Consider the following 23299-nt stretch of genomic DNA (forward strand, 5'->3'; position numbering starts at 1 on the left):
AACTCAATGTTAAGCCCGGAAGGCTGTAAAGTGCCTAGTCAGAAGATGAGGTGCTGTTCCTCCAGTTTGTGTTGGGCTTCACTGGATCAATGCAGCAGGCCAAGGACGGACATGTGGGCATGAGAGCAGGGTGGAGTGTTGAAATGGCAAGCGACAGGGAGGTCTGGGTCATGCTTGCGGACAGACTGAAGGTGTTCTGCAAAGCGGTCACCCAGTCACGGCTGATCTGTCCCTTTGCTCCAAATTTACCCACCTTTGTTCCAGATCCCTCAACACCATTAGCTTAATAAAAATTCACCGTCTCCTCCTTGAAAATTTCAATCGACCCAGAATCCACAACTACTGCACCTGGTATTCCCAGGCGGTCTCCCATCCAAGTACTAACCAGGCCTGAGTCTGCTTAGCTTCCGAGATCAGACGAGATCGGGCGTTTTCAGACTAGTATGGCCGTAGGCCCAGAACTGTGTAGACTTTGTGATACGTGGAGATGAAGTTGCCGGTAGGCAGTTTTTAAGTTAAGCTGCAGTTATACCTAACACTTGATCACTTTTATTGTAGGGGAAAAATCCTAAAGTATATAAAAATACAGTTTGTAGCAGCATAAGTGAACTTAGAAACGACTGAGGATTGAGGCTGCTGCAGATGCGAGATTTATTTTCAAGAGGAATCAAAGCAGGTTTTGAATTTTAAGCATTTATTTTGCATATTTATTTAGCATTTTGAAACCAGCTATGCTCCCATTGGAACAGGGGAACAGGAGTGAGTGGCCCATTCAGCTCCTCGAGCCTGTTCTGTACTCAAGTGCAAATATCATTTCTGTTGGTAAGGGTTAAAGATATTGGTCCTGAACATTCTGAGACTAACAATGCACTCTGGCGTAAATCAGCTGAGAAAGAAAAAGGAGGATAGACTTTAATTTAAATGGCAGCTTTCACGGCCTCCAGATGTCTCAAAGCACTTGCCAGCCAATGAAGTATTCTTGAAGTGTAACCATTGTTATATTGTAGGAAACCTGGCAGTCAGTTAGCACACAGCAAACTCCCACAAACAGCAATGTGATAAGACAGAATAATCTGTTATTTTTTTTCCCCACTGATCTTGATTGAGATGTAAATATCGGCTGGTATTCTGGGATAACTCCCCTGCTCTTCCAAATAGTGCCATGGGATTTTTTACGTTCACCTGACAGCAGACAGAACCTGGGTTTTACGTCTCTTTCGAAAGACGGCACCTCTGACAGTGCCGCCCACCCTCAGTGCTGCACTGTTGTGTCAGCCTTGATTTTTGCGCTTGACTCTCTGAAGGAAACAGAATATCACCAAGTCTGGCCTAAGCCATGAATTTCTATCAGGACCTTGCATTATGTGGCCCTTAGATAATATTTGGTAGGTACCACAGTAGAATTTAAAAAATTTAGGCCTGAATTTTGCGCTTGGCGTGCGCACCAAGTCGACGGTTGCAGAAGCGGGTGTGGAATCCACTCCCAGCCCTGGCCCACGTTGCAAATGTGATTTCACGCTAGATGGCCAACTAAGGTCCGCCCAGCATGAAACACGTCTTCTCAGTGGTCGGGAAGGGCTGGGCAGAGGCGGGAGCTCGTTGGGTGCCGGATCCAATGGCGGCCCAGTGGGACCTTTAAAACCGGCAGAGGCAGTTCCCTGAAGGCTGCCGGGGAGAATCTTTGGAGCCTGTCCAGGAAACCATTTCACTCGAACAATGGCCTCATCTACGGCTGGAGATGTCAAACAGGGTGGGGGGCAAGCCGGATGGGCACTCGGCGATCCGTTCCTCGGACGAATGCCTCACAGTCCTTGTGGAGGAGGCGGGTGTCAGGCGGGACACTCTAGTGCCCAAGGATGGCAGGAGGAGACCACTGCACCTGGCCAAAAAAGCCTGGGAGGAGGTGGTAGCCGAGGTTCATGGCCACGACGTTGTGTGGCGCACATGAGTGCCGTGCTTCAAAAGGTTCAACGATCTGCTGTGCAAACATGAGCACCGAGTTGGCATGGATCAGTGTGGAGAAGTGTCAAGGGCTGGCGGCTCCCCCGTGGAGCTCAGCGGTGTTAGAGTCTGAGTGCCAACTGTCACTGACACCGGCACCGGCCAAGGGGGTGAGCCCTGGCTGCTTGGCCTGAGTGCCTCGTAGGTCGAAGGCAACGACTCGGATGTGCCCTGCAAAGTGTCCCGGGGGTGGGGAGGGTGTTTGCCAGGCTGCAATGGCGCTGCAGTTAGAGAGTGGACGAATCAGTGCTCCTCTGTCATTTCAGGAGGAGAGAAGCCATAACATCAACGAAAGAACTAAGACAGGCGGAGGCATAAGATGGATGCCATGGACCTGGAGTGCCACTGCCCACCTCAGTCAGCCGGTTGTGGAGAGGCAGGGGTCTCTAACGAAGGTGAGAGTGCAGTGCACAGAGGTGAAGTGTCAGATTATGCAAACATTCTTGTGCAGTCTCATCATTATTGGAAACCTCAAACCTGGAGGCCCATTGATCATTGAAAGATGATGGCACCATGATGCAGATCTCCATTGTTTCACCAGGGCGCCTGGCGTGCACAGTGACAGTGTGATGACATTATCTAATGACATGTCATTGTTCACACCTAGAATTGTCAGCTCGCCCACTAATGCAGGACCCCGAAGAGCTGCCCTTGATGCCAGAGGACCACTGGGCTTTAGGTAGACCTGCATCACACCTGTCAATCTCTGCACCAAGCACCAGCGCAGATACCAGCACCTCCGTGGGCATTAGATTGTCAGCTAGACTGTCAGTGCATAGCGATGAGGGCACTTCACACTCACTAGAGGAGCAGGCAGAGGCACAGAGTGCCCAGGGCGCCTGCAGTTGGAGGGCTGCTGGAGACCAGGACGATGCTGAGTCGAAGGCAGATGATGAGCCTCTGGAGTCGTCCATTAGGTGGCAGATGCTGGATGTCCAACGAGATGTGCAGGAGGGTCTGGCGGAGATCCATGGGGGTGTGCGTGCTATCGTCTCTGTTGTGGAGGAGTCCATCTGGAGCATGAGCACTGCGTTGACCCTCATGGCCGAGCGCACTGCCTCCTCCACTGAGAGCGCAGCAATTCTCATGGAAAGGCAGCTCCAGGAACAGAATCATGGGTTCCTGGGGTTGCGCTCGGACCTGCAAGCCCTCACACAGACAATGACCTCAGATGATCAGTGCCAGTGTGGGAGATGGATGACGCACCCGGTATCCCAGCAAGGTGCCATCCACCAATGGCAAGCAGGGAGGTCCAGAGCGACCTCATGGGGCACCTCTGCGGGCTCCTTTCAGGGCACTGCAGATGAGGGCAGCAGCTCCTCTGCCCCTCTGCCAGTGACCATGACATCTGATGAGGCTGTGATGACTGGGGAGATGCCAGCCTGGCTGCTCCCTCCCAGGCGGGGTCAGCACAAGCTCCACCGGCCAGAGGACGACCGCCAAGGTCAACAAGGCCAACAGGACAGGACAGTCAGCAGGCTGGCTCCAATGTCACTGCCAGCGAGGGGGGCGGGGCAACAAGACACAGCACTCACCAGTGTAAGCTTAAGGCACCATGAGCACAAGAGGGACTGTTCACAGGTGATCTCCTGTTCTGCCATGTTTTGCTGATATGTTTACTGGTGTGAGCATTAACACCAGCTATGGTTATGTTCATTTGATGTGAGTGCCAGCATGATATAAATTTTGCTTTTGTCTTGATCTGAGTATTCTTCGCTTGTTTTGTAGGTGCAGGGCACGCCAGCATCTCATGCTGGACATGAGTGGCTCTAAACTTTACTGCACAGGCACTGAGTGGACTTTGGGCTCAAAGGAAAGGTTCATTTCAAAATCCCAGGAGGGAGGCAGCAGCCCTGAGGATGGAAGCAGGTCTTTGGCAGCCTAGCTGAAGGAGCTTTGGATCAAGGCATCCCTGGTGTCCCTGCCTTAATGAAGGATCCAGAGGTTTGCCTCCACACCCTCACCGTGCTCCTCTTCTGACTCACCACTGGATTTATCATCTGTGGCCTGTGAAGCTGCCTCAAGACCCTCTTTCCCCCAGTGAGTGACCACTTGCCAGAACCAGATTGTGGAGAGCGCAGCATGCGACCACTATCAGTGACACCCGCTCTGGGGGGCATTGTAGTGCTCCCCCTGAACGGCCCAGTATCGGAAGCACATCTTTGGAAGACCTATGGTCCCCTCTATCACTGCCCTTGTGGAGGCATGGTTCTTATTATAACCCTGCTCTGCCTCTGTTCTTGGGTGGCGGAGAGGCGTCATAAGTCACCATTTCAACGGATAGCCCTTGTCACCCAGCAGCCATCCATCCAGTCAGGCTGGAGCACTGAATAGCCTTGGCACCTGGGAGTGTCTGAGGACATAAGCGTCATAGGAGTTGCCAAAGCACCTTGCACAGACTTGTAGAATCTTCGTCTTGTGGTCACAAACTATCTGGACCTTCATCGAGTGGAAGCCCTTCCTGTTGACAAAGGCACCCGGCTGACCTGCTGGTGCCTTGATGGCTATATTTGTACAGTTGATTGTCCTTTGGATGCGGGGGAACCCAGCAATCACTGCAAATCCTCTGGCTCGCTCAGCCTGGCTGGCCTTGTCCGTACAGAAATGAATGAAAGTCATTACCCATCTGAACAGAGCTTCTGTCACCAGCTTGGTGCAACTGTGGACAGCTGATTGGGAGACTCCACAAAGATCTCCCACTGACCCCTGGAAAAAGCCGGAGTCATAGGAGTTGAGGGCCACTGTGACCTTCAGAGCCGCTGGCTTGGGGTGTCCACCCACACAGTTGGAGGTGACCTTGGTCCTAATCATCTGACAAATGGTCACTGTCTCCCTGGAGAGGTGGAGCCTCCTTTGGTATTGCACCTCAGACATATTGAGGTAGCGGCATCACTGCCTGTAAGCCCTGGCAGCAGGATTGTGGCGTCTTCTGCAGCCCCTTCCGCCTTGGACTTCCTGCTGGCCCTGCGCCCCTCTGCCTGCGCCTCTCCTACCACAGGTCCCTCCCCTGGAAGCTGCATTGGGACACCTGGTCTCCTCTCCCTTCTGCCCCTCTCTTCCTCCTCAGAGGAGGTGCCACCAGTGGAGACCACAACCCCCGTTACCAGGGTAACAGAACGTTGCCTGGTGCCTGGAAGGATCCACACGGTCTGAATCCTCCGGGGCCTTGGAGACACCAATGCTAAGACTGAAGCTCAGAACAGAGATGAAGCTGTCAAGTTCAAATAAGCAACCAGCAGCAAACTATTTCCTAAATTCCTCACTACTCACAATGGCAATGCTGCGGACTCTCTTTATCCCACCCTCGGATGAGGTTTCATTAAAAGTGGGTCGCCCGCCTGCATGTTTTGCCCATGCGACGAGTCCGGGAAACATCGCACGGGAAACATAAGGTCAGGATTAATTGCCTTTTTAATGGCCTCAAGTGGCCCTTTAGTTGTTGGCAGGTGCAGCTCCGACTCCTGCGCGTGCCTACCAACCTGAAGATTGCTCACGTGCGGGATGGTGTTGGGACGTTTGCCCGATGTCATCTTGTGCTATTTCATGTCCATTGGGTCGGGCGCGTGCCCGCGAGACATAGAATTCTGGCCTTAGTGTTTTTACCTTACTGAATCTGGTAGAAAATGCTGTAAAACCATCTGGGTTTTTCTGTTGGATTAATTGTTTTTAAATAGATCGTGCTGTGTAAGATTAGGGAATTTAATAATATGTGGCAGGAGGACTGGCATGTGCTGTGAGACGTAGTGGAGACTCACGGGTGCATTGCCTGTTATTTTCTACGCAGCCTGCACGTGTGCTAGGGAGGCCTCAAAGTTCTGGTCCGCAACTCTTTTCCGATTTTCTTCCTACCGTCCAGTTTTCTCTTCCTGCATCTGCAATATCTAATACTGAGGTTTGTTTCCAAGGGAACCAGTGCTCTGACTGGCCATCCTTCACAGGCTGTGAGTACAGGAGGTTGGCCAACCATATGGAGTGGGTGGGGCATCGCAACTGAGCCCAGCGTCCAGTTGAATACTGATCTAGACCGGAAACTCTAAATGTATGTTTCCCCAATCCAGGATGTTGAAGGCAACGTTCCCAGTGTGCAGGCCGAAATCAGTAACTGGGCAAAATACCAGAGGCCCAACTTGGACCCATTCTGGCCTGGCTGAGTCATATATTCGAGCCTTCAATCCATTGGACTATTGAGGAGAGCCATACACTTGCCTTTTTCTCAATGCTCTTGTCTTAGCCTCCATGGAGGCAGTTTTGGATGTAGTACGCCTGCTTATTTGTGCAACTGTTGCCCTGCAAAGCCTCTAGACAGTGAGCGTGGCGGGGCTGTTCAGTTGTGAGGACTGTCCGAGTGCATCACAATTCTTCCCATCACTTTGTGCAGATGCGCACATCCACCAGGAGTCACTGAGCAAAAAACCCAGGAATGAGAATCCCAGCCAATTGATTTTGGGAATGCTGATTGGAAGCTGTTGTCTGGCTATTAGAAATGGCTGACTGGGGATTGAACCTGGCACCACCTTGACCATAAGTACACCTGTCCACGCAGCCCCGCTTGGGAATGCATACTACTACTTTTTAAAGTAATGGCATGTCCAATCCAAATTAGTTTGCTTTGAAATGAATTTCTAAGGCTTCCATCGCTTTAGCAATCCCTGCCTCCTTCAGAGAGCGAGCGCAGACAGGATGGGCTGAATAGCCTCCTTCTGTGCTGTCACCATCCTGGCATCTGTGACTAGTCAGTCAGCTGCCTTTTATTTCCTCCCCTCATTCCTGCCCTACTTTATAATAATCATGTCCCTAGGCGGTAGCTCGCCAAACCAGTCAGAGCTCCGAGTTATTATTAATGTCACGTTGTGACTGAAAGCTAGATGGAAGAATTCTTAGGCACTAGCATTTCATCACGGTAGCTGTCTCTTCAATCTTATTTGAACTCAGAGTATCCAAAAAATGGGCTGACAGCAAATTAGGATTACTCATGCAGGTTATTGTTTAAAGATGTTGTGTATCTAGCTGGCCTTTGAAAGATTGACAGTGAGTTTGGGTAATGTGTAATGTGTCAGCCAGCACAAGCAGCGCAGAGATACCCTGTCAGAATCCAATAATAGGAGGAGGGAAAAGCGCAGGCTGACCTGAATGATGTGCACAGGGAAGAAATGCTGAAGTCAAAGCTCTAGGCAGGCTTCATTCTTTGCTCCTCAGAGGATTGAACATCACGGTGTAAACAGCAGCGAGCTGCATCCTTGGACTGTCTATTTCCTTCGCTTTTATATCTGATCAAATAAACATCAAATACACTATTTGGCCGAGGTCCTAGTGATGTGAGATATGCAGCCTCCAGACAAGCAGCTTACAACGCTCACCAGTGCCTTTGTTGCCTCCGAGACTTGACTGTTCCAGCAGCCTGCACAGAGGTCTCCCATCCCGCGCCCTCTGTAAACTTCAGCTTACCTGAAACTTTGCTGCCCGTATCCTAACTCACGCCAGGTTCCGTTCCCCTAGCACCCCTGTTCTCGCTGACCGACGTTAGCTCCCGGTTAAGCAACGTCTCGGTTTTGAAATTCTCATCCCTGTTTTCAAATCCCTGCAGGGTCTTACCCCGTCCTATCCCTGTAACCCCCCCAAAAATGAGTAGATTGGGGTCGAATGAGATATAAAAGTTTTAAAAGTCTCAAATCTGACTCCAACCCGCCTCCAACCTGTCCACGCCAGTTTTAATGAAGGCAGGCCAAGGAGTGGGCAGCCAACTCACTCCAAGGAGGGGGATTATCCATTTAAATATTATAATGAGGTTGGAACTTGTCGATCTTCCAGGTTTAACCTTGGCTGGCTGGGTGTTGTGAGCCTTGAGAAACCCGGCAGCTCGAGGGAAGTGAGGACAGCACAGGGCAATGGTTAAGAGCCATTCCAGCGCTGTCTATGGGCCAGGAAGAGCAGGGGTCTTTCCCCTGAATCCCCGAGCCACCTTCTTCGCTGCCCCACCCCTCACACCTTCCCTCCCCTCCCCAACCCCCAAAAATCCAACTACCCCACCTCTCCTCCCCTCCCACCTCACCTTCTTATGGATTGCAACTTCTCCTTCCAGGATCCAGACATTGTCACTAGTACAGCAGTGAGTTCCTTAGCTGCTCCTGTGACATTCTGCTAAGGGTTCCCCACTGAACTGGAAGTCAAGCCTGTCAATCAGACTGGCTTCCTGGTGGGGCACACGTTGACAAATAGGCTCGCGCTTTTGAGTTAAAACTCCACTAGCCTGGGGAAAAGTCGGATCCCAGGCTTCCCTGACCAAATCCCCTCCCGCTTGCTTACGCAGCCTGCCCCAGTCAGTATCGGGGTCCATATATTTATGGTGTTATATGTGATAGTCCCTGAGTTTTGACCACGTTATAGTCCATGGATGATGATTGCTCAACATCCCTCATGTGACAGTTCAGAGAATTCAGATATAGCCTAACGGCTGAAATGCTGTGTTCCAGAAATATTTTTGTGAACTTTTAAGTGCTTTTGCACATTAATTTGGGAGAATCGGATACTTTCCATATAAGGGCCGGTGGAGTTAGATTTCAGCTCATTTCCCCACCAATTTTCCTGATGATTTGAGGCGGGTGGAGATGGAAACTTGTTGAGGACACAATCTAATACAGCCCTCCCTTCACTTCCACCACCACCATGCACCTCCCCCCCACCCCCCCACCCCAATTCCCAATTTTCCTGTCGATGGACCAAGTGGCCTAAAGTCAGTGAGCGCAAATTAAGTTAAGATGTAGAATATTTCCTGCCATTTGTCCCAAGTGAACACTGGTCATCAGATAGTTCCTGAGGCCTGGAAGTTAATCTCAGCACTAGGGGCCTTGGAGTTCCAATGAAAAGAGGCCTTGTCGAAACATTGAGCAGAGAGGTGAACATCCCCATTAACATCTGGAAGAATTAATAAAAATATTGACATTGTATTTTTGTGCAGGCAGCTCTGTGGCTGCCTCTTCCTTTTCAGTAGCCTTTCCCAACAATTCTTCTCTTCACCTCTAGTCAGTTGCAGTTCCCTGGTAGAGACCACCTCCTGCATTCAAATAACCACACAGCCAGGACGACGGCTAGGGGTGCCATCTCCGTGTCCCTCAGAATTGCACTCTCACTCCAAAAGCCAGGCCGTGATGTCAGCATGAAGCCTGGTCAGGAGCGGGTAGATCACCACCCTTCCTGCAGCTGGGCCCATTAGATCACCTGGGTGTTCAGTGAAGAAATCATGCCCGTAATATGGGGAGAGGCCTCCAACTTAACTTACGTTGCTGATGTGGATCAGAACCCTATCCTGGCATGCACCATCTGTGGTAATTAGTGGGAAGTTTAAACTTCCAATTTGTTGGTTTTACCCTGCCCAGATTACTCCGTGATTCCAACGATAGTTGGATCGGATGGTCAGAACCACGGAGACTTGGGCTGTTTGCGCTATGCTTACCCTGGTTTTTACACGTATTTACTTAGAGCTTTTCTTAGCAGGTATAAAAGCAGCGTCACCCTCAGTAAATCAGCTGCTCACACCCCCCCCACCCCCCAGACAAAGTTCACTCCCCTCCCGGCTCCCTGGACAGTGCTCACCCTCTCTCTCAACTCACCTTCTGGAATCCCTGGCTCCTGTCGGGGCCAATGTCGGAAGAGTCAGCATTTTCAGAGAGTGAGGGGTTCAGGCTGTACGTTTTCATGGTGTGAGGGGGGCTGAACATTGTTGGGGGGGTGAGGAAAGGGTTTGAGCATTGTCAGGGAAAGGAGGAGGGGTGAACACTATTGGGTAGGTGAGGGGGTTTAGCACTGTTAGTGAGGCAGAGGTTGAGCAGTAGTGGGGTTGACAGCTCCATTTTAAACAATGTAAGTCATTGAACTGAAGACAGCCCTGAAGGAGTGTGTCTTCAGCTCATGATGAAAAAAGGGGGTGTGGCTGCACTGGAAGTACGCTTGGCAATTGGCCCCCTGACTCGGTTTGTCCCTGCACCCTTGCTGGAGCTGGCATCGGAAGGTGCAAAGGCTCCAGTGTAAAATGTTAAATGGGCATATTAAATCGCAGCCAGTGTGAGGCGCACCCTCCCCAACGCTGACCGGAAGGTCTGGGCCTTCATTTCTAGGCCTCCATGATCACAAGGTAAATTCTGTTTGCCAAAGTCATTTGGCGCATCCTTAATTGGTCCAGCCAGGATGACATTAAGTGTCACACTCTGTCCTGGCCTCATTGCTGCATCCAGTTGTCTCTTAAATGATCCCAGGGATGTTACCTTCACCAACTCTGCCCAAAAGCCCATCTCACTCAAATTTAGTTGAAATGGAGTTGTTTGGATCTCATTCTTGACAGTGCTGAATATTAGCACACTCTGGTTTTTGACACCATTTCTATTAGCAACGGTGAATGAGATGCAAGCAAAACTGAATTTGAGGTAAAACAATATTGTGTCTGAAGGTGCCTCAATAACCTTAGCATTTTCCCCACTACATTAGAATAACCTCCGCCCGTTGTATTAAGTTCCTGTCAAAAATTAATTACATTTACTCCAGAGGTCGGCGGCTGTTCAGCCATTGAGCATATTCAAGATGGAGATCGATAGACTTTTGGGCACTAAAAGCATCAAGGGGTATGGGGATTGGATTTGAAGGGAAATGGATTTGAAGTGAAAAATCTGCCATAACCTTCCTGAATGGCAGAGCAGGCCCGAGGATGTATGGCCACCCCTGCTATTTTCCTAATGTTCTTATCTCACTGCAGAGTCACTGAAAGCACATTTCAAATCGTGTCCAATCTGAACTGTTTCATGTGCTACCAGTTCATTTTGTTCCTTTTCATAATGTGCACTCTCCTTTTTTGTGTTTGATTATCTTAACAATTTGGCTCTTTTTGTAGACTAACGTGTTTTGTCAGTGACAGAAAGGTCACTGGTGGCTTCCAGTCTGGGTGGGTGGTTGCTCTATTTACAGTGCCATTTGTATACCTGTCTGCTTTATTCAGTGCCTCACGTCAACCTGTTTTTGAACCAATGCAGTACAGGAGAATTATTTTCATAATCTGTTTTAAACTATGAGGAGCTGGCACAAAAGAGGGGTTGAGGCCTGGGGCAGGGCAGCCATGATCTCATTGATGGTGGGGCAGGCTTGAGGGGCCGAATGGCCTACTCCTGCTCCTGTTATGTTATGCTCTTATGTTTGTGTACGTCAAACCCTGTAAATGCCTCTAATCAGAAGTGGAGATCGCTGATAGATATTTGAAAATGTGTACACTTTCTGCCCAATTTCCCCTTGTCACAACTTTTCGCCACATTTTTTAGTCAACATTTAACAGTGAAATGGCCTTTATAAACAATTATGAAAATCCTGACTGTAACTGTGTAGTTGCAGGTTCTAGCCTGTAGGGGGTAGTGTAGAGAGCGACTGAAGTCTCCCTCCAAACTGCACCACCATTTTATGTTTGTGTTTTGTGATAAATGTACAGAGTATTTTTATTCTATGTATATGTATATTTTAATCTTATAGATTTTATATATATAATTTATCAACTGACTGTAAGCAATGCCTTGTGCAACTGTCCAGGGTCTGTTTAAAAATGTAAATTCTACAAAACAAACCTGTATAATTTAACCACAAGATACCATTGACAATTAAAACCTTTCACAGAATATAGAAACATTAGTAGACAAAAGAATTTGCATTTATGCAACAACACCAAAGTGCTCCATAGCTAGAATTGATTTTGAAGTGTAGTCATTGATTGAACGCAGGCTCACCCATCTTTCCAAAGGTCTGTACCCCTGCTGCAGGGATGAGAAAACTAGTTTTATCGACAAGAGCATCAGGCAAGGGGCTGGGTGTGCGGGCAGGTGAGGGTTGTTATTTATACATTAATTGTATACGGTCAGTGGATTACATGGAGATTCACATGTGCTCCTACAAATAGGAACAGACTGGTTTTTAGTTAAGGAGAATCACGGAATCTTAACGGCACAGAAGGAAGCCGTTCGACCCATTATGTCTGCACCAGCTCTTCAAATTATGACCTAATGCCATTGCCCTGCCTTTTCCCCGTACCCTTGTACATTGTTTCTCTTCAAATAGTTATCTTAATGCCCTCTTGAATGCCTCGATTGAACCTGCCTCCACCACACTTCCAGGCAGTGCATTCCAGACCCGAACCACTCGTTGTGTGAAAAAGTTTTTTCTCACATCACGTTTGCTTCTTTTGCCAGTCATTTTAAATCTGTGCCCTCTCGTTCTTGATCCTTTTACGAGTGGGAACAGGTTCTCCCTATCTGTTCTTCCTGGCCCCCCTCCTGATTTTGACCATCCCTATCAAATCTCCTCTCAGCTTTCTTCTCTGCCAGGAGAACAGCCCCAACCTCTCCAATCTATCCTCATAGCTGAAATTTCTCATCCCTGGAACCATTCTTGTAAACCTCTTCTACACTCTCTCCAATGTTTTCACATCCTTCCTATACTGTGGTGCCCAGAACTGTACACAATATTCCAGCTGAGGTCTAATGAGTGTCTTATATAAATTCAGCATAACCTCCTTGCTCTTGTACCCCATGCCCCTATTAATAAAGCTCACGATACTATATGCTTAACTAACTGCTCTCTCCACTTGTCCTGCCATCTTCAATGATCTATGCACATATACACCCAAGTCTTTCTGCTCCTGCACCCCCTTCAAAATTTCACCCCGTATTTTATATTGTCCATTTATGTTCTTCCTACCAAAATGCATCACTTCTCACTTCTCCGCATTGAACTTCATCTTCCACCTATCTGCCCACCCCACCAACTTGTCTATTTCCTCTTGAAGTTCCACACTGTCCTCCTTGCTGTTCACAACACTCCCAGGCTTTGTATCATCCAGAGCACTGGACAGAAATCACATCGCACCAACACCGACCTGTGGCATTCGCGGTGATTTGTTTTAATTAAACAGTTGGATTCCCCCGGTCTGCACCAGTTTTGCTTTCCAAGCGGATGTTTGTGATGTGTACATATCCCTGTAAATGCTGATGAAATGGGGTAACGATTGGATCCAGTTCTAACCTTCACCAAAATAAAAGCAAAATACTGCGGATGCTGGAGACCTGGAATAAAACAAAAAGTGCTGGAAAAACTCAGCAGATCTGGCAGCATCTGTGGAGAGAGAAACAGAGTTAATGTTTTGAGTCCAACATGACTACTTCAGAGTTCCGAAGGAGAGTCATATTGGACTTGAAACATTAACTCTGTTTCTCTCCCCACTGACGCTGCCAGACCTGCTGAGTTTTTCCAGCATTTTTTGTTTTTATTTCGAACCTTCACCATCTGGCTTTCTGGAGTTAAAAATAAAGATCTGCTCACAGGGGTTGGATTCCCTCGATTCAAATTAAACAAGAGCCAATATAAAACCTCTTTACAGACCCATCGTTAACTGTAGTTATAACTTCATTGTATTTTGTAATACGTGCTACTGCATTTGGAGGCACTAAGACTGTCCTAAAGAACCAGTGTTTCCCCGGTGACTCTGAGATGAGCTATGGTGCAGCAGCAGGATAAACACTCAGTGGTCAGCCCTCAGTGATGGCGTACACTGACCCATAGAAGCAAGGACTGCCTGATTCCGGGAGGGGTGTGCAATGAGCAGACAGTCCTCTACTGGCCGTTTCCAATCACACGGGAATCACCTCCTAAATGTCCAAATGATGGACAGGTTTGACTACATTTGTGAATTGATTTGATCTGGCCTGATTCAGACTGTTCCTGCATGGATATTCAGTTACAGGCTATCCATAGGTTATAATAATAAGCAGCAACAGATCCCAAAAAAAAGGTTGGACGGAGAAACTTGTGTGGAACAGGGTAGGATGTACCGATACTCCAACTCAGTGCAACGAGTTGCTAATCCTGTAGCTTTAGCAAAACTTGCACCCTGCAGTTCTCTGATTATTTCTTTGATTTTCAACAGGTTTCAGTTACATTATTGGCATGCTGATCAAAACCAACTTGAATAAAAAGCTTACGTGACTGATTTAGGCTAATAGCAGATCAATCTGATACTGTTGACATCTGAGCACAAACATTTCAGTGATACTGCGTATCCAGTCACCTTGTGACTCATTAGTTGAAGGTTTCACTCTGCGTGGTATGCCTTTTACTTTTACAGCCAATTAGTGCTGAATTATTGGTATGTTTGTGGCTCTAAACCCAACAGGACCTGATTGAGATTATTTAAAAGCCCTTAAAGGTTGTCTGAAAGAGAGAGGTATTAAATCCCACTAGCCCAATGAAAACCGTTCAAATTCAGCTCTGAGTTAAAACTTCTGTGTTTCTGAGCACAATGCCTGAACACAAACATTTGCGGATTTAAAAAAAATTATTCCACCACCCATATAATATTATCGAGCCCTAACTCTGTTCATGACTCTAGAACTATTTAATTTTGTAAAAAATCCCTCTCTGAGGGGACGTTGCTTCACTTTTTTGCTTAAAAGAAAACGGGCTCAGGCCAGCGGGAAATGCTCACAGGGAACGATTCCAGTGCCAGTGAGTATAGCCCGAGGCCCACCCAATATTGGGCTTCAGGTCTAGTTTCCTTGAGGCCCGTGAGCTGCCTGCTAGGCCACCCCCCAGGCTGCTCGTTGACGACGAGGATTTGAATTTTGGGTTGCTGCATCACCACAGATGTTGGAAGAAGTGGAGGAAGTTGATTGGAGGAGGTGGGGGGTGGGGGGCGATTGGAAGAGCAAGGGTCAGGAGACAGTGACCATGAGAGGGAGCATGGCAATCAGGAGGGTACGGGTGTACAGTGGGAAGCCTGATGCTCGTAGTTTTAATGTGGGCTCATTTTAGGTGGTGGCCTGCACTGGCCCCTTTAAGGATCACTGGTTAGGCCCTATACCGACCAGGCTTACTTGGTGCAAGCAGCAATCAGGCCAATCAAATTTTACTAAGAGGACCTCAAAAAGGCATTGGGTCCCCTATTTGAATATGCAAATAGGGCCTAGTGCTTGTTTCAGGCACGGGCCTTGATGTCTGTACCAACGTTATCATAATATTTGATACTTTTGCATCCATTTTGCGCCTGTAAAACAGATGGGGTGTCATTGAATTTCTAGGCCATTGTAACCAGCCTGAAAGACTGTCTGAACACAGTTTGTGCCCTGATGAAATCGTATGTTGAGTAGTTAGGGAGCTCCATCAATAAGTACAGCTATGCGAAACCTGTGTCAGAAGCCTAGTGCTGCTTATTTGGCCGATTGCCATTATTCTCCTTACTTGCTGTAAATAGAACTGTTCATGCTTCAAAAGGTTGTAGGGGAGGAACATTGCTCAGTGTTAATTCTGTTGTGAAAATGGAGAGAAATCAGAGGGCTGAAGAAGATGGGGTTGCATTAATACATTTTGACATTATATTGTGGCAGGCACTTTGTTAGGAGACTCTGCTTTGCTGTGCCTCTTCATGGGCTTCATTCCTGTGGTGGTGCATTGGTTAATGTCCCTGGAAAGTTCATAGTTGTTAACCACTTTAGTAAGCACATCAACACACACACCAACACACACACACACACATCAACACACACACATTCAGCATTAGTGAGAGCTTTTCCCGATAGTCAAGTTTCAATCGCATTCCTTTGAGGCGGGTTTGGTCTATCATCATCTACCCTGAGCTTTCACTCCCCAACCCCACCCCCCCAATCCCAACGACAACCTCAAGCCTGGGGATTGTGGTTATCATTATGGCCTGTTTAGTTAGCTTGGGTTGCGAGAGAACAGGTTTCCTGTGTCCACTCCCCATCATTGTTATGTTGAAGTCAGACCAGGCAGTGGATTCAAAGCTCCATTTTGTTTTTTTGCGGGAGGGGGGTTGAGTTGGGGGAGGCTGGAGGTCTGTGTTTCACGTGCATCTCCTGCCCTCGCTACTGAGTATAATCACAGAATCATACAGTACAGATGGAGGCCACTCGGCCCATCAGGCCTGTGTCATGCCCTTTGAAAAAGCTGTCCAATTAATTAACTCTTCTGCTCTTTCCCCAGAGACCTGCAAATAATGGAGCTGTGAGAAAGTTGAGCCTGTTTTTATTTATCAGCTTGAAACACAGCTTATCAGCTCAGGAAAAGGTTCCATTTAAAAAAGGAATCACCTGGATGATGCTTCTGAGTTACATTGTAATTGGGCCATTGGAAAAGGAAGGAGATAATGCGAGCTTAATGAGGCAATGTTATAATAAGGTGTCGAGCCTGCAATGATTTTGAACTGCAGTTCCTACACAGCCAGGGAAAGGATCCAACTCTGAACCACCTGGGGATTGCTAAGTTTATTAGCTGCGCAACTACTTAGGCTGCGGCAGGCGTGTGGGAGGTCAGAGAGTGGAGCTCTCAGGGGAGGAATGCCTGCTTCAGATCTGAGAGCGGCTGACAGCTGCACAGATGAATGGTCCCACTGGGCCACTTCAGGGGTCTTGGGCTGAAAAGGTCCCAACCCTGAAGCACGGAATACACTGATCTCAACTGCTGGGATTAAGAGGAGCTCGAGAGATGGATTGTGTGTCACGGTGATGAAAAACAGCTGTAGTTCTGTTACTGCAGAAAGTGGTGGGGGGTGGGGGGTGTTGGTGGGGAGCGGAGGAAGATAGCTCAAAGGTAACTGATAGGCTTTAGAATGCACACTTTTAGAGAACTAACATTCTTTATAAAGAAAATTGACGAGAGTGAGCGCCGCATGAGTGCCAGTGGTATTTGCATATTTGAAGCCCTCAATTGGTTCCTTCTCCTTTTCTGTTGAGTGTTTGTGAGTTTATTCCGAGCACAGTTCCAAGAGTGGATTGTGCAGTTGTGACAGGATGGAAATGTAGAGGTGAAGATTAGTATATTGGAAGAACGGGCTTTATGGAGTGACTGTGCCATGCCATAATGTGAAATGTAACTTGAGAAAGTGATGAGCCAAGGCTCATATCACCAAACTCTGGCTATAAAGGAGGGTGAAGCGTGCTCCACCCGATAACTCATTCAATTATTGTTAAATAATTGAGTTGACCGGAGTAATGACAAATCATTTAGTTTTAAATGTGGCCCGTAAGAAGCCGTGGGCAGGATTTTTCAGATGGTAGGACCCGCCCCCATCTGGGGGGCAAGTCAGATGACCGGCAAATCTGTTGTCCCAGCAGCGCTGGTTTGAGTGGTGGCCATTGCCGGGACTGCACGCAGTCCTCAAAGAAGAGGAGATAATGGAAATCGGACTCGAGGTAGGGTCCGGAGTATCAGCAGGGCCTGGCTGGCAGCCCCCAGCGAGGGCAGTTTGAAGGTTGGGATGGGGGCCAGGTTTGAGAGGCTGGCTGGGGCAGGGTTAAAGGGCGGGGGGGTATGACCTGAGGGATTGGGGTAGGGTGGGAGCAGTTGCCTCCACTGGGCACAGGGGACCCCCAAAGGAGGGAGCTGCCCCTTGCCCAATACCAGCCCACAGAGCTAAAACTGTTGGGATACCCGCTTGGCATGGGCCTCGCTCTGGTGCGGATAAAATAGTGGCGGGGGCGTGATGAGGTAGTTAATTGGCCACTTAAGTGCCTCAAGAGACCCAACGGAGGGACAGCTGCCTGTCTCGTCCAACCCCCAAAATGGAAAACAGGTTGGGGGCGGGCGGGTAGAGCACATGCTGCATTTTATGAGCCCACCCCCGCCTTCAAACTCACTAGCGGGGGACGGTAAAATACCGTTCAACGGCTTGTGCCAAATAGTGTGACGGACAGGAATTGAGACCTGGCAGATTGACAGTTACCTGGCAGATTGAAAGCTTTACCATTCATCAGTGTCCAATCCACGGGAGCAATTCAGCTTCAAGCAGAGCAGAATTATTTCTCACTCCTGAGTTTCCAAGCACTATTTAACATTTATGTTGTGTGTGTAGGTGTCTGCAAAAGTGCTGACAGATGTCAATTGAGAATGTCAGCTCAGTTTGCAAATCATATTTTGTTTTTAAAAAAAAAAAAATACATGATCCTGCAGACATTAGTGGTAAAAAGCACCACGAGGCTGCCTAGGATAAGCATGGTCTGTGACTCCAGCCCTCACCCGCTCCCGTAACCACCCCCCGCACCCTGACCAACATAATGTATTATACGCAGCAAAATTGATTACAAAGCCATTTCAAGTAGATGTAGCAGATCTAAAGGTAGTGAATTTGGGCCTTTCCCGTTACATTTCTCATCTGCATTTAATTCCTGTGAATGTCTCTCCGCTGATTTATTCCTTTGGCCACTCATGTAGACCATCCGGCAGTGATGCCAACTTCGTGAGGAATTGTAGGAAAATTCTCTGATTAAGAACCGCTGCTTAAATCTCCCCTCCGAATGCCGTTTCAGTGGTGAGGTGGAATTGTACTGGGGTAGGGGTGAATGAATAGATCTCTCAGGCTTGGGCATTCGAACTGACGTTCTGTTTTCCTCTCGAACAAGCAGGTCTGCATGAGTCAGCCCGACACCAGCTGAAGATCTTGGTGGGAGGGGACAGCTCTGACCTTCCCAAGTTTTAAGTGTAACTGCAGCCCTTTTGCAAACACCGACTGTGGCAAGAATGTGGTTTAATTTGAAGGGTCCATGTTGATTCAACTCCCTCACACTGGTGCTTCTTCCGGGCCATCACTCCTAAAGATCTTATAAGTCTTCTGAACAAAAATAGTCAACAAAACGTGATAACTGGAAAAAAGAAAGGACCACAATGGTTAAATTTTGCCACTGTTAGCCATTGGTTCAGTGGGTAGCACTCTTGACCTTGATTCAAATCCCAGCCCCGAGACTTGCGCACAAAATCTAAGCTGTTACTTTAATTCAGTACTGAGAGAGTGCTGCACTGTCAGGCATGCCCGTCTTTCAGGCGAGGCAACAAACTGAGGTCCCTTCCGCCCTTTCTCGGATGGACGTAAAAGATTCCCAAGGCACTGTTTGAAAAAGCTCAGGGGATCTTTCCCCAGTGTGCCGACCAACATTTATACCTCAACCGGTGTCACTCAAACAGATTGTCTGGTCATTATCACATTACTGTTTGTGGGATCCTGCTGTGCACAAATTGGCTGCCACTTTTTCTACAACAATGATTACTTTTCAAAAGTACTTAAGTGGCTGTAAAGCTCTTTGGGATGTCCTGAGGTCATGAAAGGTGCTATATAAATGCAAGGCTTTCTTTTTTGTAACTTTGATTGTTGAATGTGCAACTGGTGCTAAAAACAGTATCTTTACATTGTGTCAAAGGGGCACCACCTTTATTATCAAACTAAAAATGGTTGCTGAGTGTTTCCCGTCCATAAAAGACACTTTAGCGACATTGTAAATCTGGTCAAAATGCGCTAAAACATTGTGTGTGAGGCTGTTGTCATGAAATTTCGCACAGCACAGAGCAGCAGGATTTAGTTGAATAGCAGAACAAGCTCAAGGGGCTGAATGGCCACCTCTTGCCCTTATGTTCCTCGTGCTGCATTTCTTCCTCCTGTTACCAAAGACAGTCGGCCATTTAAAAGGTCCCATCCTTCTGCCTCTTCGCCTGTTTGTTATGCCCTTGCCTTTAATCTCAACAATATGTACATGTTTGGATATTACGCTATGGATAATCAGTGCCTGGGACTATGGGCTGTAATTCATTCAACTGGGAAGTCTGCTTGATGGCCTTTGATAGTACATCCAACACAATGGAACTACCAGGGGTTACATGGAAGCCATTCTAGGAGCTCTGCTTCCCATGACCATGTTGACCCTAGTGTTTCAGTAAATATTATTGGCAGCTAATGTTGTCTTGAACTACAAGTTATAGATTTCTTCCCCTGCCCTAAACCTGACATGAGTCTGGAAAGACTATTTTGTATTCCAAAACACTCGGGTGTGGTAGTGCTGGAACTAGTTTCACTCAATATTAAAGCACATTGGCTTGGTGCAGCTTTTTCTCAATACAAAAACATTTACCTAGTTTCTGATTTTACAGCAGTGACTATACTTCAAAAGTACTTTGGCTGCAAAGCTGTTTGGTGTCTTATTTTGTATTATAATGCCCCTGTGAAGCGCTTTGGGGTGATTTATGTGCAAGGTGCTATATAGATATAAGTTGTTGCTGTTGTTGGATATCCTGAGGTTCTAAAAGGCACTATATAAATGCAAGTTCTCGATTACTTTTCAGTGACAACCAGAAATACTAGAAATACACAGCAAGTCCTTCAGCACCTGCAGGGGGGAAAGGAAAGGTTAATGTTTGGCTTTAATGGGTCAGAACTGGGCTCTGGAATGAAGTACTGATAAAGGGTCCACATGTGTCTTCTCTGTTTCACATATTGATGGACCTGCCATGCATTTCTTCTCTTTTACGTTTTTGTTTTGAATTCCCAAAGATTGTGGTTGTCCCTTTGTATCTTTTGTAGCAATACTGATTTCTATTCAACGGGAAGCCTGGTTGGATTGGTGTAAAGGTGCTGCAAGCACAGTGTGGGGTTACTGGAAAAGGTATGGGAAGTCTGACCTCTTTAATAAACACAATCCATTTCTCTTAAAGCAGTCAAGCACCAGTGACCTGAAGGTCGGCCGCAAGACTTACCCGGCAGCGCACAAGTCAGATTCTTCACATTCTTCACCGCTGCCACCACCATTTCAGGATCCTACACAAAATGTGAGTATTGCTCAGGACAGGGATTACCACTTAATAACCCAAACCTTTTGCTGCACTCCCAGGTCTGATACGAAACATCCCTCCTTGCTCTGCACCAATCACCAACGGCCAGACCGGCCATAGAGTCTTAACTGTAAGAGAGGAGCTGATTGTGTGATCAGTGTCACGTGCCGGGACAGTGTGTGATCAGTGTTACACGCCGGGACGGTGTGTGATCAACGTCACGCGCCGGGACGGTGTGTGATCAATGTCACGCGCCGGGACGGTGTGTGATCAACGTCACGCGCCGGGACGGTGTGTGATCAACGTCACGCGCCGGGACGGTGTGTGATCAACGTCACGCGCCGGGACGGTGTGTGATCAACGTCACGCGCCGGGACGGTGTGTGATCAACGTCACGCGCCGGGATGGTGTGTGATCAACGTCACGCGCCGGGACAGAAGTAGCTACCTTTAAGATAATAAAAGGGTTCGGTAGGGTTGTTGTAGAGAATATAATTTCATTAGGGGACATAAATACATGTAGTCACCAATAAATCCTAAAGGGATCAGGAAAAAAAGCATTTACCTAGGTAGTGTTTAGAACTCAGTACCACAGTGAGCCGTTGAGGTGAATCACAGAGATTCATTCAAGGGGAAGCTACATAAATATGGAAGGAAAAGCAACAGAGGGATCTGCTGAGAGGGTGAGCTAGAGAGAATAGAGGAGGCTTCTGTGGAGCCTGGACCCGTTGGACCAAATGGCCTGTTTAGGTGCTGTAAATTCTCTGTATCACATTTGAAAGGCACACAAACTATCCGGTAATTAAATAGTAACGGAAATGGGAACCTGTAAAAAGAGCGATGGATTAGCAAATGCCCCCTCCAGTCACATGCTGGTGGAAACAATCTAAAAGGTTTTGTATGTATTAAAAGATTATTGCAGCTGATGAAACATGAAAGGGGCAAAATCAGCGAGAACGCGATGAATCTCCTACAAAATCTTCAGCCAAGTGGATAATTTGAGGAGCAGAGCTCTCAAGGCAAGGTTTTCAATTGTTTTTCTGCCAGTCTGGGCTCATTAAGCTGTGTCCTTTACGCACGATTGCAATGAGAAATACATAATCCTATCAAGCACAGCATTATTCTGAACCTAATTGCAATCATACAGACACAGTTTCATCACTAATGACCTATGTGGCTCAACAGTGGCATGAATAATGACACATGGCTCTGCAAAACCATGATAACCGCAAGGTTATTTGTCTAAATTAGACCATTCATATTCATTTAAGGCTGGTATACGTGGAGGTAAACGCATTGCTTTTTGTATAATTGGCAGCAGAATCCAGTGTGATAGATGCCAGCTGGGATCTAGAAGCAGCAACAAACTGGATGTGGCTCAGGGGATTTAGTTGAAGTATATTGGAATTTAGAGCAAGCATGTCATTTGACTTTGCACAGCAAATTCTCAATGTAGACTGCTTTTTTAAAAAAAAATTCACTTTCAGACCTCTCTGTTTTCATGTATTGCTCTGTCGTGCTGGTAGGTCAGAGGTTGTTAACTCATCCTCACTGTGATAGGGGGATTGAAATTAAAAATGTCTCCCTGGGATTCAAACATGTAACTACCTTGCTTGAAGAGCTGGTGCTACAATCACTAACTTCTGAAATTGATTCGAGTATGAAATCCTCTGAATATTATGATTGCATTTTGTAAAGGAAAGACTTGAATTTATATGGTGCCTTTCACAACCTCAGAGCATCCCAAAGCACTTTGCAGCTAATGAATTACTTTTTGAAGTGTAGTCACTGTTGTAATGCTGAAATGCAACAGCTCATTTGCATACAGCAAGTCCCCACAAACAGCAATGTCTTAACGATCAGATATCTCTTCCAGTGATGTTGGCCCCTGCTCTTTTTCAAAATAATGTTATGGGACCTTTTACATCCACTCAGGGGTCAGTTTAAGGTCTTATCCAAAAGATGGCACCTTTGATAGTGTAGCACTCCCTCAGTACTGCACTGGAGTGTCAGCTTAGACTTCATGCTTAACTCTCTGGACTTGGTCTTGAATCTACAACCTTGTGACTTACAATAAATGGAAGGGCCAAACTATAGTTCCCAAACCCATCCCTATCAAAGAGGTGCACAAGAAATGGGCATATTGGTTCTCTACTTATTGCTTCTTCATTATGAGTAAGCATACGATTTTGGCTTGGCATCTCCCTATTATGGCACGGTCAAGATTGTTCACAAACATGAATCGCCGTGCAACTTGGATGCGTATCGCAACTTCCTCCATGCTCCCCGACTCAACACATTTTCATAAAATGGGACTAATTGCAGCAATTTGAAGCATGTATCTGAACTACTTTCCTGTTTTCATCCCCTCCCTTTTAAGAACTATGCAAATGCAAATTTTTGGTGATGCTTATTTTGGGGAATTCCTGGGTAGGGAGAGGGTATAACTCCCATTCTGCCCAGGATGGTGGGGTGGGGCAGGGGAAAAATATGGATTCACAACCCTCTGAGTGAAGAACTTTCTCCTCACCTCAGTCCTAAATGGCCAAACCCTTTTCCTGAGACAATGGGCGGAATTTTATGGGCCTCTCCCCACGGCGGAATTTTCTGATCCCGCTGAAGTCAGGGAACCTTTGAACGGCTTGTTTTACAGCCCTGCACCCCCCCCCACC

The 23299-nt window shown here is 47.4% G+C and overlaps 1 protein-coding gene and 1 non-coding gene across 11 annotated transcripts in view; one reads left to right on the forward strand and one right to left on the reverse strand.

Moving 5' to 3' along the window:
• Positions 1 to 23299, forward strand: part of ccdc85ca (coiled-coil domain containing 85C, a) — a 204837-nt gene that overhangs the window by 150766 nt on the left and 30772 nt on the right. For 4 of the 10 annotated variants that reach the window (XM_078562145.1, XM_078562138.1, XM_078562141.1 and 1 more), the window contains one exon: positions 20512 to 20625. The exons of 2 other annotated variants lie outside the window; for them this stretch is intronic. In XM_078562145.1, the coding sequence (XP_078418271.1) occupies positions 20512 to 20625 (114 nt within the window). The remainder of the gene's footprint in view (positions 1 to 20511; positions 20626 to 23299) is intronic. 4 more of the 10 variants (XM_078562139.1, XM_078562140.1, XM_078562144.1 and 1 more) reach the window with 1 other exon arrangement.
• On the reverse strand, positions 337 to 455 carry LOC144693573 (5S ribosomal RNA). Its single transcript, XR_013579562.1, has one exon. It is a non-coding gene; the product is annotated as a 5S ribosomal RNA (ribosomal RNA).

This window comes from Cetorhinus maximus, chromosome 18 (assembly GCF_964194155.1).
Source record: "Cetorhinus maximus chromosome 18, sCetMax3.hap1.1, whole genome shotgun sequence".
NCBI classification, from domain to species: domain Eukaryota; kingdom Metazoa; phylum Chordata; class Chondrichthyes; order Lamniformes; family Cetorhinidae; genus Cetorhinus; species Cetorhinus maximus.